Here is a 13390-nt window from a genome sequence, read left to right as displayed (position 1 = left end):
ATATGTGTTAGAAATATATTTTTATGTTTTTGCCCCCCTCCCCAACTCTTGTAATGAAGACAAGTTCCTGATTTAAATGTAATAGAACTTATTAATAATTTTTTTATGGTTAGTTCTCTTTAAGAAATTGTTTCCTAGAGGCACCAGGGTGACTCTGTGGGTTGAGCCTCCGACTCTTGATTGGCTGAGGTCATGATCTCATTGTTTGTGGGTCTGAGTCCTCTGTCAGGCTCTGCACTGACAGTGTGGAGTCTTCTTGGGATTCTCCCTCTCTCCCTGTTTCTACCCCACCCCGCCCTCCCAAAATAAATTCATCAACTTTAAAACGAAAAAAAGGAAACTGTTTCCTAACTTGGCATTAAGAAGATAGTTAACAGAGAAAATAGAGATAAAAAGCAGGTATCTAATCTCTTTTATTTATGAGAGGGGGAGAGGGGCAGAGAGAGAGAGAGAGAGAGAGTAGGACAGAGGATCCAAAGTGGGCACTGTGCTGATTGCAGCAAGCCCAGTGTGAGGCTCAAACTCATGAACCATTAGACATGACCTGAGCTGAAGTCAGACACTTAACCAACTGAGCCACCCAGGTGCCCCTAATCTCCCATATTGAATTGAAAGCCTGGGACTTCATGTTTTTAAATTTTAAACTTTGGTTTCTCTTTTTCTGATTCTTTTTTTAAAAGCTTATTTCTTTATTTTGAGAGAGAGAACGAGTGGGGGAAGAGCAGAGAGAGAATTGCAAACAGGCTCCATGCTGTCAGCACAGGGCCAGACGTGGGGCTCGAACTCAAACTGTGAGATCATGACTTTGAGACAACACCAGGCACTGGACGCTTAACAGACTGAGCCACCCAGGCGCCCTCTTTTTTCCGATTCTTAAATGCTAGTTTTATACAAGACTCCATCTGAATTCTTTCTTGTTTTGCACATTCTCCCTGATTAATAATCTTCAACATATTAGAGAATAACAATGTAACAATGGTCCAAGTAATTTGAAATTACTAACACTTAAGGTGCCAACATTTGGGAATTATTTTAAGTATACAACTTTGTGGTATATTTTGATATTTGATAAGGTAAATTCTCCCTCCTGAGCTTCATCAAAATGTTGTTGATTATTTTTCTTTCAGTTTTTCCCTATACATTTTAGATTATTTGTTCTAGTTAACATTGAAATAATGTCAGGTGATGGGTATTGATGGGTATTAAGGAGGGCACTTGTGATGAGCACTTGGTGTCGTATGTAAGTTATGAATCGCTGATTTCTATTACTGAAACCAATATTGTACTGTATGTTAACTAAAATAAAAAGAAGAAATTTGTGATTGTATTGAATGCACAGATTAATGTATGTCTGTTTTGGGGTTCATATCTCTTCATTGATTTTGATATATTTGTTCAAGGCAGGGATACCTAGGGCAATATATCACACTTGTGAGTTCCACTTTTTATACAAGCTGGGGAGGGCTGAAACCTGCTGACTTATAAGAATAAAATAATATCTTGTTTATATTTGTATTCTTGATACCTAGCACAATACCACTCAATAAAATATTTGTTATCTCAGTAAACATTTGTTAGGCATCTGCTGTATGCTAGGCACTGTGTCAGGTGCTAAAGATACAAATTGACTAACATATTGGCCTTCCCTAGGAAGAAAACTACTTATAGGTAAATAATTATAATTAAGAGTTATTGATTAAGCACTAGAGGGTCCTTAAGAGAGAGAGTAGTCAACTGTATTTAGAGTGAGAGGGTATAGAAAATTTTATAGGTGGCATAATCCTTACACTAGACTTGAAAGATGAGTAGGTATTTATCAGATAGTCAGGAGAGACAAGGTAAAGACATTTTCTACAGTTGGAAGAATAAGAACAATATTAAGTAAAAACAGAGACTTGAGAACATCTGGCCATCAAGGGATGAAGGGGCTCATACTGGCTCATAGTTTGCGAAGCAGAGTGTATTTAGAAGCCTGGCCAGAGAAATAGGCAGAGGCAAGATACTGTTTGGTCTTATAGAGTACTAAAAGCTTTATCTTACAGGCAACAGCGAATAATCAGTGAGTTTAAAGCAAGGGAATAATTAGTCAGATTTGCTTTTTTGAAAGAAAAAAAAAGCCATCAGCATTCAAGATTGATAAGAGGTGGGACAAGAATGCAGCTAGGAAAGAAAAAAAAAATCAGTAAGGAGAATGTTCTAAGAGTCATGGTAAGACAGGATCAGAGTCCAACTAAGAGAATAGCACTAGGGATACTGAAGAAGGAATGGATTTAAGAGATGTAAAGGAGGACCTGATGATAACTTAGATGGGCTTTGAGATGAGTAGATAGATGGCGCACTTACTAAGATAGATGATAGTAGATCCTTGGGAGACAAAGAAAAGGACTAATTCCACGGGCATGTTGAGTCTGATGTGCCTGTGAAAAGGATATCGCAGTAATATGTCTGATAGGTGGATGGATACATAGGCCTGCAGTCCAAGAGAGCAATCTGGCATCAAATTTTGGATCTCAAAGCCCATAATATGTATGTATCAGCTGAAATCATAAGGTCAAAGATGGAATCTGGGGATATCCAACGTTGAGTGGGTGAATAGAAGAGGAACCAGCAAAGAAAACTAATAGGAACAAAACAAAAGAGGAGGAGGAGTACCAGGAGAAAGGGGTCGTAGAGAAGAGAGTGGTCACGTATCAAGTGCCACAAATAGAAATAACAGACCTGAAAAAATTTCATGGGATTTGGCATTAATGGGGACCTTGGTGGAATCTATTTTATTAGATAGTGATTTTTTCACATACTTAACTGTGAAGGGAAAGGAACTGTCAAGATAACACCATTAGTTGGAGGTAGGGAGAAAATAGAACAATTGCTTTTTTTATTTTTTTTAATGAGACGAGTATAATTATAAACTATGGAGGATAGACACAGAGAGATTAAGACAATAAATTAAAGGTGATTATAAAATATACAACCAAATAATTAGTATTATAAGTGTTTGTGATAGATTTGTGGTATACTCAAATAGGTATAAATGCAAAAATACAGTGCTAAGCCCCAAGATGTACATATCATAAACATTCTAAAACGACTTGCTGGATTGAATTGAATGGAGTTCCATTAATATGTAAATCATTATCCTCTGTACTCTGGAATAATTCAGAGTTTAATTTGTGCATTTGTTTCTGATGAAGGTCATCGGACACTATTTATTGGAGTTCATGTGCCCCTGGGAGGAAGAAAAAGCCATCGACGTCACAGGCATCGTGGTCATAAACACAGAAAGAGAGACAGAGAGAGAGATTCGGGATTAGAGGATGGAAGGGAGTCACCTTCCTTTGGTAAGACTCTTTCTCCTTGTTTTTTATTAAATTTACGATGGTAATAATATACTTGCTAAATCCATAATTAGCAATAATGCCTCATACTCACAAAATTGTTTATACTTTTACAAAAGATGTTGTTTGGGCAGATGGGGGAGAAGTGAGAGATAAAAAAAAACTTGATTGAACACAACTTGTGCTTTGTGAAGTTGAGAATTGGCTTAGCCTTGTGATTGAGGAAATACACATAAGTAGTAAAACTTAGTTGTATAAACCCTTTATTGTGTATATATATATATATATATATATTATATATATATTTATATATAATGTATAATGTATATAATATATAATATATAATTATATATATATTTATATAGCCTTGTGATTGAGGAAATACACATAAGTAGTAAAACTTAGTTGTATAAACCCTTTATTGTGTGTATACACACACACACACACACACACACACACACACACACACACACACACATTCAAATAATAGTCATTGCTGTAAGTAGTTAAAAATCCAGAGGGGAATGCCCTTATTAAGTTCCCACATACACCATTGCTGATGCTGTCCAAATTTCCCTCTTAAGACATGGACATTCTACTATTTTGAATGTTCTTCCTTTCGAAGTAGATACAGAATATCAAACTATAGTGATACGGTAACTATTAACAATTTCTGAGTGCCATGAATGCCTGTGTTCATGACATAACCAAGAACCTGGCTTTCCCATCTCTTATGACCCTCTCCTTCACTGCACCTAGTTCCCCTACTCAACCATAATTACTTTGCTCTGAGATCGTCAATGCTTTCAGAACATGTGTCTCTCCTTCTTGTCTACCTGTACAACTCCTTGACCGCTCTACTTTTTTCTATCCATGCTGCCATCTTTCTTGCATTATTTTATTATTCTACTCTGATTTCATAGCCTATAATTTTACTAATACTTTTGCTAATATTCTGAATATCATAGGTTTATTGTTTTAATTTTATTCATACGATTACTCCCACTTAACCATACTTATGTTGGGGGTCCCTCCATGTTCCTGCTTTCTCCCTGCCTCCACAATGGGCCCACTGTGCTGACCATAATCATTCAGCAGGGCAGATTGTAACTATTTAAATTCATGACACAATCAACCTTCAACAGTGCCTCCCAGTTCTATTGCATTTCTTTGATTTTCAAATTGACTATTTTTCAAACTTTTTCATCATTCTTTAACATCCGTTTTTTTCACTATCACTTAGTGGATGCTTTCTACTTTGGAGGGAAAATGTGTCATCAGAACCAACTCATTCCAATTCTCTCCTATGTGCCTGTATCTGAAACTTTCTTTTGATGTAACAAGGGAGTTTTCTTTTCAGTTATGTTTTATTTCCTGTTTCCTCCTACCTGGAAATGTACACAATTTATAATCTGGTTGACCTCTTCCTTGCAACTGGATTATTCTCAGCATCTTTTAAACATGAGAGAGACTCCCATTTTAGATAATCTCTGACCCCCACTCAAACCCACAATACCACTCTAGTCATTATCTTGTATTCAGATATGAAGTTACTGGCATATAACGTTTGGGGTAACAATTTTGCTCTTAATATTCTATAAATATTGCTTTATTCAATATGTTTTCAATAAGTGTTGCAGAGAGTCTATAGTCTCTATGGGTGTTTTTTTTTCTTTCATTTTTTAACATTGTGTCTTTTAAGCCTGAATGCTTATAGACATTTTTCTGTGTCCCTTTAATTAAGAAATTTGCTAAGACAGGCCTAATGGTGGGTATATTAAAAAACCTTTCCAATGTGCATATACTGATATTTTTCCACTTAGAGCACATTTTCCTATTTTATCTTATTCTGTTCCACTTCCTTTGTTATCTTCTTTGTGAATATTAATTATCTGCCTGTTGGATTAGTTATATCTGCTCTTTGTCATTTTCCTCTGTAGTTTAAAGTTAGTCTCTCTTATTATCCATTTGATTATCTGCAATATCAGTTTTGCATTTTACTATTTCTGTTATTGGTTTATTTTGTGGTTGCATTTTTAGTTTTCTTAAAATGTTTTCTTATCATGTACTATTTTCTTTACATTTCCTCTTGTCCTTTCCTAACTAGTTTTTGTTGTTCTGCTTTCTGTTTATAATTTATAGTCTACTGATGATTCCCAGCTATTGCTGGGTATTTTCTTTTGATCCTGAAGTGGATAGTTTTCAGAGGTATGATCTTCCTTTGGGCCATTCAGATTATTTTGACTATATATTAATTTGTAGTATTTGTATAGTTTCCCAGTTGTTTTTCTTAGAGAGGCACTGGCATCAGTATGCTCCTTGTTTCAATCAGTGTGTATAGTTAGAGCATTAACCTTCCCCCAGTAGCTTGTATTTCTGCCAGAGTTAGAATGACTGTTGTCTGGAGTGTGTAAGGAAACGTATTCTGGGAATCTTCACCTGCATGATATAAGGATGGTCATCTCTGAGTCAGTGAGCTCAGAGGTATATAAGGGTCCCCGTCATTTTCAGGTGTTTTTTTGTTTTGTTTTGTTTTGTTTTCTGAGGTGGAGTCTGGGAATGTAATAAAGTGAAAATTAGGTAGATTTTTCTCATTCAATCCTCCACCTGCTTATATACAGATTCTCTCTTAGATTCTGAGAATGGATTATATATGTTGGGCTAAACTTTAATGGTTACTTCGAGCTTTCATCTTCTAGTATTTGAGACAATATATTCACATCACCTGAGAAATGCTTACTAAATAAACATAAATAAACTTGTTCCCCCTGCTTCTGACATCATTTTTTTTTTTCTTATGGCTTAATGCAGTATGTCAGTTTTTCACAACAGTTGTTCTCAACATTGACTACACTTAGGAGTTTTCAGAACATATTGATGGTCAAGCCCCATACCCATCAGGATCTCTGGGGGTGGGGCCTAAATGTAGGTATTTGGTTGAAGTACCCCCAGATAATTCTAATGTGCAGCCAAGCTTCAGATCCACTGTTCTAGAAATTTTGCTATTTCAAGTGTGGCCCATGAACTAGTGATATTAGCATCACATGGGAGCTTGTTAGAAATGCAGAATCTCAGGCCCTACCCCAGACCTTTCGAATCAGAATCTGTACATTAATAATATACTTAGATAACTGATATACACACTACAAGTTGACAAATAAAGCTCTAGAGTGTTCCTTGTCAAACCCTGTTATACAGTAGAATCATCTGAGGAGCTTTAAAAAATATTGATGCTGGGCCCCACCCTCAAAGACTTCAATTAATATTGGATATTTCCTTAGGCACTGTTATTCTTTAAAAAGTATCCCAGGTGATTTAATATCCAGCTAGGATCAAGAACCATTGATCTGAAGAAGCTTCTGCCTCTTTATTTGGTAAAACTGGAAATTAGTCAGGTGGCCCAGATTCTCCCTCTGATGTGTCAGCCACTATTTTTGGATGCCACCTACTTCCTTCCTCCCCCAACCATCTGAGTATCTCTGTTGACATTTAGACCTAAGATCTGTTTTATCAGGGACAAATGTTTGGCACCCTGGTGGTCTCTAAGCAGTAGAACTTCCTAGATTTCACTTTTTTTTTTCAGCTTCTTCAGGACCAATCATCTGTCTTTATTCCTAACCCACAGTCAGTTCAGGTGCCTTGATAATCAAGTACCCAGTCATATCCATATTATAAACACCATCCCACTTGATTTGGGTTTTGATATTCTGCTTTGATATATCTGTGAGCATATATGAGATTACTATGCTGAAGGCTTCATAGAAAATTTCTGAGAATATTTATTAAGAATATTTATTTTAGGGGCATATTTAGGGTGGCTCAGTCAGTTAAACATCTGACTTCAGCTCAGGTCATGATCTTGCAGTCCGTGAGTTCAAGCCCCGCATCGGGCTCTGTACTGGCAGCTCAGAGCCTGGAGCCTGTTTCGGATTCTATGTCTCCCTCTCTTTCTGTCCCTCCCGTGCTCCCACTCTCTCTTCATCTCTGTCTCTTTCTCTCAAAAATAAAAATAAACATTAAATAATATTTATTTTACTTGAAAGGATTTCAAAGAAAATATTTTGAAGACATTCTTACAGGTGCCTGAAAATTCTTCAGAATTCAGTTTCCAAAGTGATATAGGATAAAGGAGAATGTGAGGGAGCATAGGTCCCCCTCTGCTTCCAGGAACCTGGAAGTTTAGGTTGTAAATTGGAGTATGGATCTGTGGAGACATGTGATAATTTATCTCATATTTCTGGAGCAAACATCAATTTAATAAAAAGATTTTGGGGTAAATGTTTGAATTTCGGCACTCTTAAGAAATTTTTGTCACCAAACTGTATGAGGAACATCAGCCAGATCCCACTTTATTATATGACCTAGTTGTGTAAGGCAGTGTTGTTAGGGACCCGGTTGTGTTAGTGCTGCATCCAGATACAAGTGAACAGGCCTTTACTGTCACCAAAAGAGATTATGCATATATCACAGACCTGCAATGGTTCGTTCTAGTCTGCCAGCTCTGATGATTGAATTGTGATTCCTAGGTGAGTCCAAAGATAGACCCACCTTTTCAGCTTTGTGGTAGTGGTGGTGGTGATGCTTTGATTATAGAAAACACGTTTGATGCTGGCAAATAAGTTCAACCTACTTTTGTTACTGCACGTAATAAACATGATAGTTTGTATAAGAATGTGATGATTATTCTCCTTCCTATTACAATCAATTCTGATATTAGAAAACTGCTAAAATCTGCATCTTGTTATTTTTCATGTAATCTCTTATATTTACCTTTTGTACTATGAAATTATATATGTGTGTGTGTATATATATATATATATATATATATATTTCAATTTTTAGTGTTTAGTTTTGAGAGAGAGACAGAGACAGAGCGTGAGTTGGGGAGGAGCAGAGAGAGAGGGGGAGACACAGAATTCGAAACAGGCTCCAGGCTCTCAGCACAGAGCCCGACACTGGGCTTGAACTCACAAACAGTGAGATCATGACCTGAGCCAAAATCAGCTGTTTAACCAGCTGAACCACCCGGGTGCCTTGAAATTATATTTTCAACCGGGAACATGAATGGGTTGTTTAAAAATGATAAATTTGAAGCATAAACCTGAAGTCAGTGAAAAAATGAAGACAACAAGGGAAATACAGAACACTTTAATGTTGATTTGTTTCTTAGTCTCCCAACAAAGAACATAATAGGAAAGATGATAGGAGGTAGATCAATTATAATTAGTTAATCTATAAGCAGTAGAAATACATCTAAAAACCATAGACTGTATAAAATGCTTGGGTAAAATATGGGACACAAATGTACTATAGAAATTAGCACAACCATGGAATTAAGCCTAGGATTTTTCTAGTTTTATATAGTAAATTGTGCATATGCTTCAGGAAATAAGAAAGCAAATATAGAAAACATGACTTCAGAAAGCTATTTTGTGATGGGTAATGACTTTCTGTTCCTATTTAACTCTCAGTTAGCTGTTATATAACAGTATTAATATTTAAAAAATCATTTTATTATAATGTATAACAAATATTTAAGAGTGTTAAAGTGTGGACACATAAATGTACAACTCAGTGAATGATCATCAACATGTATGTAACTGCCATCTTGGCTAGCATTCCACAAACCTCTCTTAGTGATCCCTCCAGTCACTATCTACCTCTCCTCCTCAAAAGGATCACGAGCTTGTCTTGTTATACTGGGTGTTTTGGCAGTTTTTGAACTTCATATAAATGAAGTCATATAGGAGATATTTGTTTCTGTCTTTCTCTATTGCTCAATATTGTTTTTGTGGGATTCACCAATGTTTTTGGCCATAGTTTTAGTTTATTAATTTTCATTTTTGTGTAGTATCCGTTTACTTGTATATGCTGTGCATTCTACTGATTGACATTTGGATCATTTACATTTTGAAGCTACTTTTGTTGCTTTGAACATTTTTATATATCTCTTGGTACACACATGTATTTCTCATACCTAGAACTTATTGTTGAGCTGTAGGGTATGTATACTTTCTTTCTTAAAACTTTGTTTAATGTTTATTTGTTTTTGAGAGAGAGAGAGAGAGAGAGAGAGAGAGAGCGAGCGTGAGCAGGGGAGGGGCAGAGAGAGAGGGAGACACAGAATCCAAAGAAGGCTCCAGGCTCTGAGCTGTCAGCACAGAGCCCGAAGTAGGGATTGAACTCACGAGCTGTGAGATCATGACCTGAGCTGAAGTCAGACCCTTAACCAACTGAGCCACCCAGGTGCCCCTGGTATGCGTATTTTCAATTTGAGTAGATAATGCCAAATAATTTTCCAAAGTGGGGTGCATATTTATACTTCCACCGGAAAAGTATGAGGGTTTATGTCATTTTCCATTCTTGTCAACACTTGGCATTATCTTAACATTAGCCATTCTGGTAAGGTGTATAATACCATGTTGTTTTAATTTACATTTCTTGAATACTGATATGATTGAACAACTTTGCATATGCTCTTTGGCATTTGGATAGCCTCTTCTATGAAGTGCCTATCCAACTTTAGTGCTTTAAATTTTTTAAATGTAATTAAAATTAAATTAATAAATTTTAAATTTAATTGAGAATTTTTTTACTGGATTTTTTTTCCTATTGATTTGTAGAGTTTCTTTATATATTAGCAATATAAGTCCTGTGGTGCTTTTACATACTTCAAATACCTTCTCACATTTATGGCTTTCCTTTTCACTGTTCTAATGGTGTCTTTTGATCTGTCTTGCAGATTCCAGAAACACTACTAAGACCATTATTCCTTAGCGCAACTTCATCTATGCTATTATTTATATCCATTATATATTTTAGTAAATATAGAAATAGGCCCTTATTTTGATCCACCATATTCTTGGCTACAGTTTGTATCATAATGCTCTATGTCCTCAGTTACCATCTTAAAAATAAACTATCAACATAAGACAAATATTTATGCCTAGAAACATCTTTCTGATTTTTATAGTACTGTAATTTACATGATTTATGTCATGCAATTGTAAGGTACATAGACTAAAAGAATAGTCCTTAAAACATTTGAACATTTGCCATATTGAAACATAACCTGAGCCCCTCTTTAAGGTGTTAAAAATATGTTGGTAGGATAATCATGAAAAGACTTTTGTGAGAATTCCCTAATACCTATATAATCACTTATACTTTAAAGAATGAAAAACCGGCTACAGGAAGTTATAGGTTATTTTGAACCCAAATAAAATACTTCTTGTCCTTGAGTAGATGATCTTACTTTAATAAATCATCATTTTCTATACTATTGCTGTTACCATTGTGTCTTAGAGAAGTCTTTTAAATACTTGGTACCCAACCTCAGACTTTCAAATTCTCTTTATTCATAACTGTCCTCATGTTTTTTTTTAATGACTAGTGTTTTAAAATGTGTGGTGAGTGATCCTGATGCTTTATGAGGGGAAAGAGTAATAAGGCTTAAATGTACAGTTCATGTGAACAACAATTGAGTTTTGGGGCTGGATGCATGATACTATAGATCCCCAGGTTACTGATGCAGAGTAAACTGTAAAAAGTCATTGAAAACAGTGATGAGACAAAAATGATTCCAAAACAAGAGGAACATAGTACCAATGTTGAGGCATGTCTACTCTGGGATGTGATTGCTGACAAGTGAGTGAGTAGTTAGAACAGGTGTCATGCAATACAAAATATCTGCTCACACTGGGTGGGTCTAACAGAAAGACTTAATTGATTTCTTAGTGTAACTCTAAAATTGCAATTTATGCTGTTTTTTTAATGGCTATTCAAAGTACTGATTTTTTTTTTTTGGTCCAGAACAACTAGCCACTAAGATAACAGGCAGATTAGAAGTATTTCATTTGATATTGATAAGATTTGGTTTAGTAGATGTTAGAAACTATCACCCAGATAGTACACTTTTAAGAAAAAGGCAGTACCAGGTTCTTTTTTAAGATACACTGGATTGGAAATGTATATATTACACTGTTGATTTTCTTAAGTACATTTGATATTTATAGGAATTCATCAGTCTCATTTCAAAATAAATATTCATGTTCCATCCAGGAAATTGGCATCTTCCTTTGAAGAGGTAGTGAAGCACCAGACTTGGCTATTGACTCAATTATTGTTCATTTTGCTGTAAAATTTAGTTTGACAAACTTCCTAAAATATTTGGTAACAAAACCAAACCTCACATTATTAACATTGTAAAAAAGAAATAATGCCTGAAGCAAATATGCTATATAAACGTAATTTCTTTTTTCTCCTTCTTCTTGAATACATATAATCATACATAAGATATAGGCTGCAGACTGGTGTGAACAATAACATTTAAAAACTGAGGTGCCCTAGTTTTTAAGACTTTATTTTTTAGAGCAGTCTTAGGTTTAGAACAAAATGGAAAGGAAATTATAGAGATTTTCCATATATCCCTTACCCCTACACATGTATAGCCTCCCTCACTAACAGCATCACCCACAAGAATGGTGTATGTGTGTGTGTGTGTGTGTGTGTGTGTGTGTGTGTGTGTATATATATATATATATATATATATATATATATATATATATATATATTTTTTTTTTTTTTTTTTTTTTTTTTTTTTTTTTTACCAAGGATGGGCCTACATAAACATATCATAATCGCCCTAAGTCCAATAGTTTACTTTAGGGTTCACTCTTGGTGTTGTAAATTCTGTGGGTTTGGACAAATGCATAATGACATATCCATCATTATAATATCATGCAGAGTATTTTTAATGCCCTAAAAATCCTCTGTGCTCAACCTATTCATTCCCCCTCCTATCCTCTGCCAACCATTGAATATTTTATTCTGTCCATAGTTTTTGCTTTTTCCAGAATGTCATGTAGGTGGAATTAGATACTAATGTAGTCTTTTCAGATGGGCTTCTTTCATTTATTTTATTATTAAAAATGTTTTTAATGTTTATTTATTTTTGAGAGAGAAAGACAGACAGCATGAGCAGGGGAGGGTCAGAGAGAGAGGGAGACACAGAACCCTAAGCAGGCTCCAGGCTCTGAGCTGATGGCACAGAGCCTGATACGGGGCTTGAACTCATAGACCGTGAGATCATGATCTGAGCTGAAGTAGGACACCCAGCTGGCTGAGCCACCTAGGCACCCCTGGGCATCTTTCATTTAATCATATACATTTGCATTTCCTTCATGTCTTTTAATATCTTGATAGATTATTTCTTTTTAGCACTGAATCATATTTCATTGTCTGGATGTACCACAGTTTATCCATTCACCTACTGAGGAACATCTTGGTTTCTTCAAAGTTTGGGCACTTAATGAACAAAGCTGCCAAAAACATCTGTGTACAGGTTTTTGTGTGGACGTGTTTCCACTTCCTTTGAGTGAATTCTAAGGAGTGTGATTGCTGGATAATATGGTAAAAATATGTTTCGTTTTCTAAGAAACCACCAAACTGTCTTCTACGTGGCAGCACCATTCTGCATTCCCACCAGCAATGTGTGAGAGTTCTGATTGCTCCACATTGTTGCCAACATTTGGTGTTGGTCCCAAGCACCATTCAGTGTTTTGGCCATTTTAATAGATGCATAATTGTATCTTGTTTTAGTTTGCATTTCCCTGATGACATATGATGTGGAGAGTCTTTGTGTCTGCTTATTTGCTATCTGTTTATCTTATTTGGTGAGGCTTATGTTAAGGTCTTTGCCTATGTTTATTTGTTTATTCATTCATTCATTCATTCATTTATATTCTTTTTAAATTAAGTTTCATGCATAGGGGCACTTGTACCCCAATGTTTACAGCAGCACTTTCAACAATAGCCAAATTATGGAAAGAGCCTAAATGTTCATCAACTGATGAATGGATAAAGAAATTGTGGTTTATATACACAATGGAATATTACATGGCAATGAGAAAGAATGAAATATGGCCTTTTGTAGCAACGTGTATGGAACTGGAGAGTGTTATGCTAAGTGAAATAAGTCATACAGAGAAAGACACATACCATATGTTTTCACTCTTATGTGGATCCTGAGAAACTTAACAGAAGACCATGGGGGA

At 35.6% G+C, this 13390-nt stretch overlaps 1 protein-coding gene across 1 annotated transcript in view; it reads left to right on the top strand.

Annotated features, from left to right (window-relative positions):
* The window catches only part of SLC4A10 (solute carrier family 4 member 10), a 277949-nt gene that overhangs the window by 131827 nt on the left and 132732 nt on the right, over positions 1–13390 (top strand). Inside the window, exon 4 of the mRNA XM_049615589.1 lies at positions 3192–3338. Coding sequence (XP_049471546.1) covers positions 3192–3338 — 147 coding nt within the window. The remainder of the gene's footprint in view (positions 1–3191; positions 3339–13390) is intronic.

This window comes from Panthera uncia (genome assembly GCF_023721935.1).
Source record: "Panthera uncia isolate 11264 chromosome C1 unlocalized genomic scaffold, Puncia_PCG_1.0 HiC_scaffold_3, whole genome shotgun sequence".
Taxonomy (NCBI): Eukaryota; Metazoa; Chordata; class Mammalia; order Carnivora; family Felidae; genus Panthera; species Panthera uncia.
This window is presented reverse-complemented; position numbering and strand designations above follow the sequence as displayed.